Here is a 2791-nt window from a genome sequence, read left to right as displayed (position 1 = left end):
ATCACCGGCAATGACTTCATCACCTCAGCACCACTGTAACAGGAAATTGATGCTAGGACTGCGGGTAGGTCCTGCCCAAGTTCTTACACACTGGGCCAATGCAACAAGTTCGCGATGGCTCACACTGCCCGGCCAGCCCGCACAACAGTTAACATGGTGGCTTTTAGGAGCCTGCTCCTAAATTTAAATCATTTGAGGTCCAGCAAGTCTCCTGACAGACTCAGGCTTAACAACTTCCACCTAGCAGCCGCTACGTTTACAAAACACACCTAGCAGGAAAGACGCACAGGAACTCCACTGTGGCCGCCCCATTCTATGGACGAGTCCTCAGAGCTCCAGGGGGCGCAAAATGAGTTGCCCAGCGTTAGTAAAGGGCAAAGCCCCTGGAGCCTACATCTCAAACCATGAACGCCCCCACGCCTCCCGCGCTGCGCAGCTGCTAATAGTGAGAACCACGCATGCGCAGACTTTCCCCTTTCCTCCTCCCTGAATGGGCAGGGCTCCAGGACAGAAGGAAGCGGAAGTCTGATACCTGGTGGCGGAGGAAAAGCCCTCCCCCGGAGGTCACGCCTCTCTCGGATCCTGTTCCCGGAAGTGCTGCTGTTTGTAGCGGGCGTGATGGCTTCAAGGTTACTTCGTGGAGTTGGATCGCTGGCCGCGCAGGCTCTCAGGGTCCGCGGTCCCAATGGAGTCGCCGCAGTGCGCTCCATGGCATCTGGAGGTACTCGGCCCGCCCGGCGCGTTAGGGAGTGGCGCCGTTGCCCTCCCGGGGTGGTGCCAGGGCAGCGAAGCGGGGGTGGGCCGTTCAGCTAGTCTGGGCCCCAGTAACCGCTTCACGGCCCCGAGTGCCTCAGTCTCCGCGGGCATCCTCATGTTACACCTGACCGTCTTTGCTGCCGCTCACCGAACGACCCCCGCTGCGAAAAAATCCTAAACTGTGGTGTCGGGTGACCTTGGGGGACAGAGGTTGCAACGGGGATGTGGAGGGGCTAAGCCGCTCTTCAGGTTTGCGCTCACTTCAAGTTGGATGAACCCCACCCCATTAGGACTCCTGATTTGCTTTTAGAAAAAAATGTGTAGAAAACTTGGCCTCCGTGGTTGAAGGAAGAAAAAGATTACCCTGTGCTTCCGCTTTGGGGGATCATGACAATGGTCCTTAAGGGACAACGTGTATGAGTAGCCTTTAGGAGCTTGTAAACTATATGTAATCATTTATGTATATGCATTTTTTTCTCCTGATAATTCAGACATCACAATTCACGTATTTTCCTTTAGGCGGTGTTCCTACTGATGATGAGCAGGCAACTGGGCTGGAGAGGGAGGTCATGATGGCTGCTCGGAAGGGACTGGTGAGAAACTCCTTTCTGTGTCTTCTTTGGAGCTCATGGTCTTGGATGGGATCAGAGCAGTATCCTCTCTGGTAGCATTTAACATAGGAAACCTGACTTGTGGGAACAGTACCACCAGCCTCTGGAGGGTAGGGATCATTTGGCATAATGGCTTATTCTTTTTCAGGACCCATACAATATGCTAGCCCCAAAAGCAGCTTCAGGCACCAAGGAAGACCCTAATTTAGTGCCATCTATCACTAACAAGCGAATTGTGGGCTGCATCTGTAAGTACCTCACCACTATTTTCTTGTCCATTTGTTTAATATATCCTATACAGGATGTCAGTAATATGTTTCAAATCTTTTGTGTGTATGTTGTGTGTAAAGGGGATATGTGCATAAATAAGTTATTCTAAGGGTCCCCTGGTCCTTTCAATTTTCATTTACCTAAGTAGGTTATCCTTACTGTAAAAATATTTAGAACATCAGTAATACCAGCTCATTGGAGATGCAGCATGAAGGAATATTCATCTAGAAAATATTGTACTTCCTCTTGGCCAGATACCATTTTAGGCTCTAGGGATATATACCAGAATGGACTGTGCTTTGGGATTCTACATAGGCAGAGGGACTGTTAGAACCTAATAGTGACTCTGATGTGAGGTCAGTTTACTCATAGATAAATTCAGGGCCTCATTTCATCTGCAAAGTGGGGAAGGAGAGAGCTTGAACTGACCTCTTAAGATGTTAACTAACTTTGTGTCTTAGAGGTGTCTGAGGATGAGGCTGGTACTGAAAGTCTCCACTTCTAGGTTGGATGGCCTACAACCACATTTTACCTTTCAGGTGAAGAGGACAATAGCGCTGTCATCTGGTTCTGGCTTCACAAAGGCGAGGCCCAGCGATGCCCTAGCTGTGGAACCCATTACAAGCTGGTGCCCCATCAGTTGGCCCACTGAGCCTTTGCACTAACTTACTCAAAATGTGCTATAAAGTTTCTTCTTTCCAATAAAGACTAGCCATTGCATTGGCTCCTTCTCCCATAGTTGGCTGGTCTTATTTCTTTCCAGTTTTTTGGGGGAGGCATGGATTCTTACTTTGGGAATAGCTATCTTTTAATATTAGCTTGCCATCCACCTGCTTGGGTATGCTGAGATTGACAATCCCATAATACAATGATTGGGACCATCTGGTATGGGGAAAGCATGGGCTATGGAGTCAGGCTGACTCAACTTGTAATACTGGCTGTCATTTAGCTTTCTCACTGGGGGCATGCCCTCTGAGCATAGGTTACATCTGTTAAAAAAAAAAAAGGAAATACCTTGTGAGATGTTAGAAGTAAGAATAACCTACATAAAGAGCCTGGCAGATGGCTTACAGTATAAAAATAGGGTGAGCTTGTGACCAGAGTTTTGGGGGCTTTGAGGTCTTGGGATTCAAAACATGGCTCATGGGGATATC

At 48.8% G+C, this 2791-nt stretch overlaps 1 protein-coding gene across 1 annotated transcript; it reads left to right on the top strand.

The window, feature by feature from the left end:
• Positions 1–546: 546 nt before the first annotated feature.
• Positions 547–2375, top strand: LOC106976681 (cytochrome c oxidase subunit 5B, mitochondrial). The gene is made up of 4 exons (XM_015074117.3): positions 547–721; positions 1276–1349; positions 1516–1615; positions 2177–2375. The coding sequence occupies exons 1-4, from the start codon at positions 619–621 to the stop codon at positions 2287–2289; spliced, it is 390 nt and encodes a 129-aa protein (XP_014929603.1). The 5' UTR covers positions 547–618; the 3' UTR covers positions 2290–2375.
• The last annotated feature ends 416 nt before the right edge of the window (positions 2376–2791 follow it).

The sequence above is a fragment of the Acinonyx jubatus genome, chromosome A3 (genome assembly GCF_027475565.1).
Source record: "Acinonyx jubatus isolate Ajub_Pintada_27869175 chromosome A3, VMU_Ajub_asm_v1.0, whole genome shotgun sequence".
Taxonomy (NCBI): Eukaryota; Metazoa; Chordata; class Mammalia; order Carnivora; family Felidae; genus Acinonyx; species Acinonyx jubatus.
This window is presented reverse-complemented; position numbering and strand designations above follow the sequence as displayed.

Excerpts from the sequence above, each read along its gene's own strand:
- LOC106976681 (XM_015074117.3), top strand. The coding sequence starts at position 619 with ATGGCTTCAAGGTTACTTCGTGGAGTTGGATCGCTGGCCGCGCAGGCT. Across the intron at positions 722-1,275 it reads GCGCTCCATGGCATCTGGAG|GCGGTGTTCCTACTGATGAT; the intron begins GTACTCGGCCCG and ends ATTTTCCTTTAG. Across the intron at positions 1,616-2,176 it reads GCGAATTGTGGGCTGCATCT|GTGAAGAGGACAATAGCGCT; the intron begins GTAAGTACCTCA and ends TTTACCTTTCAG.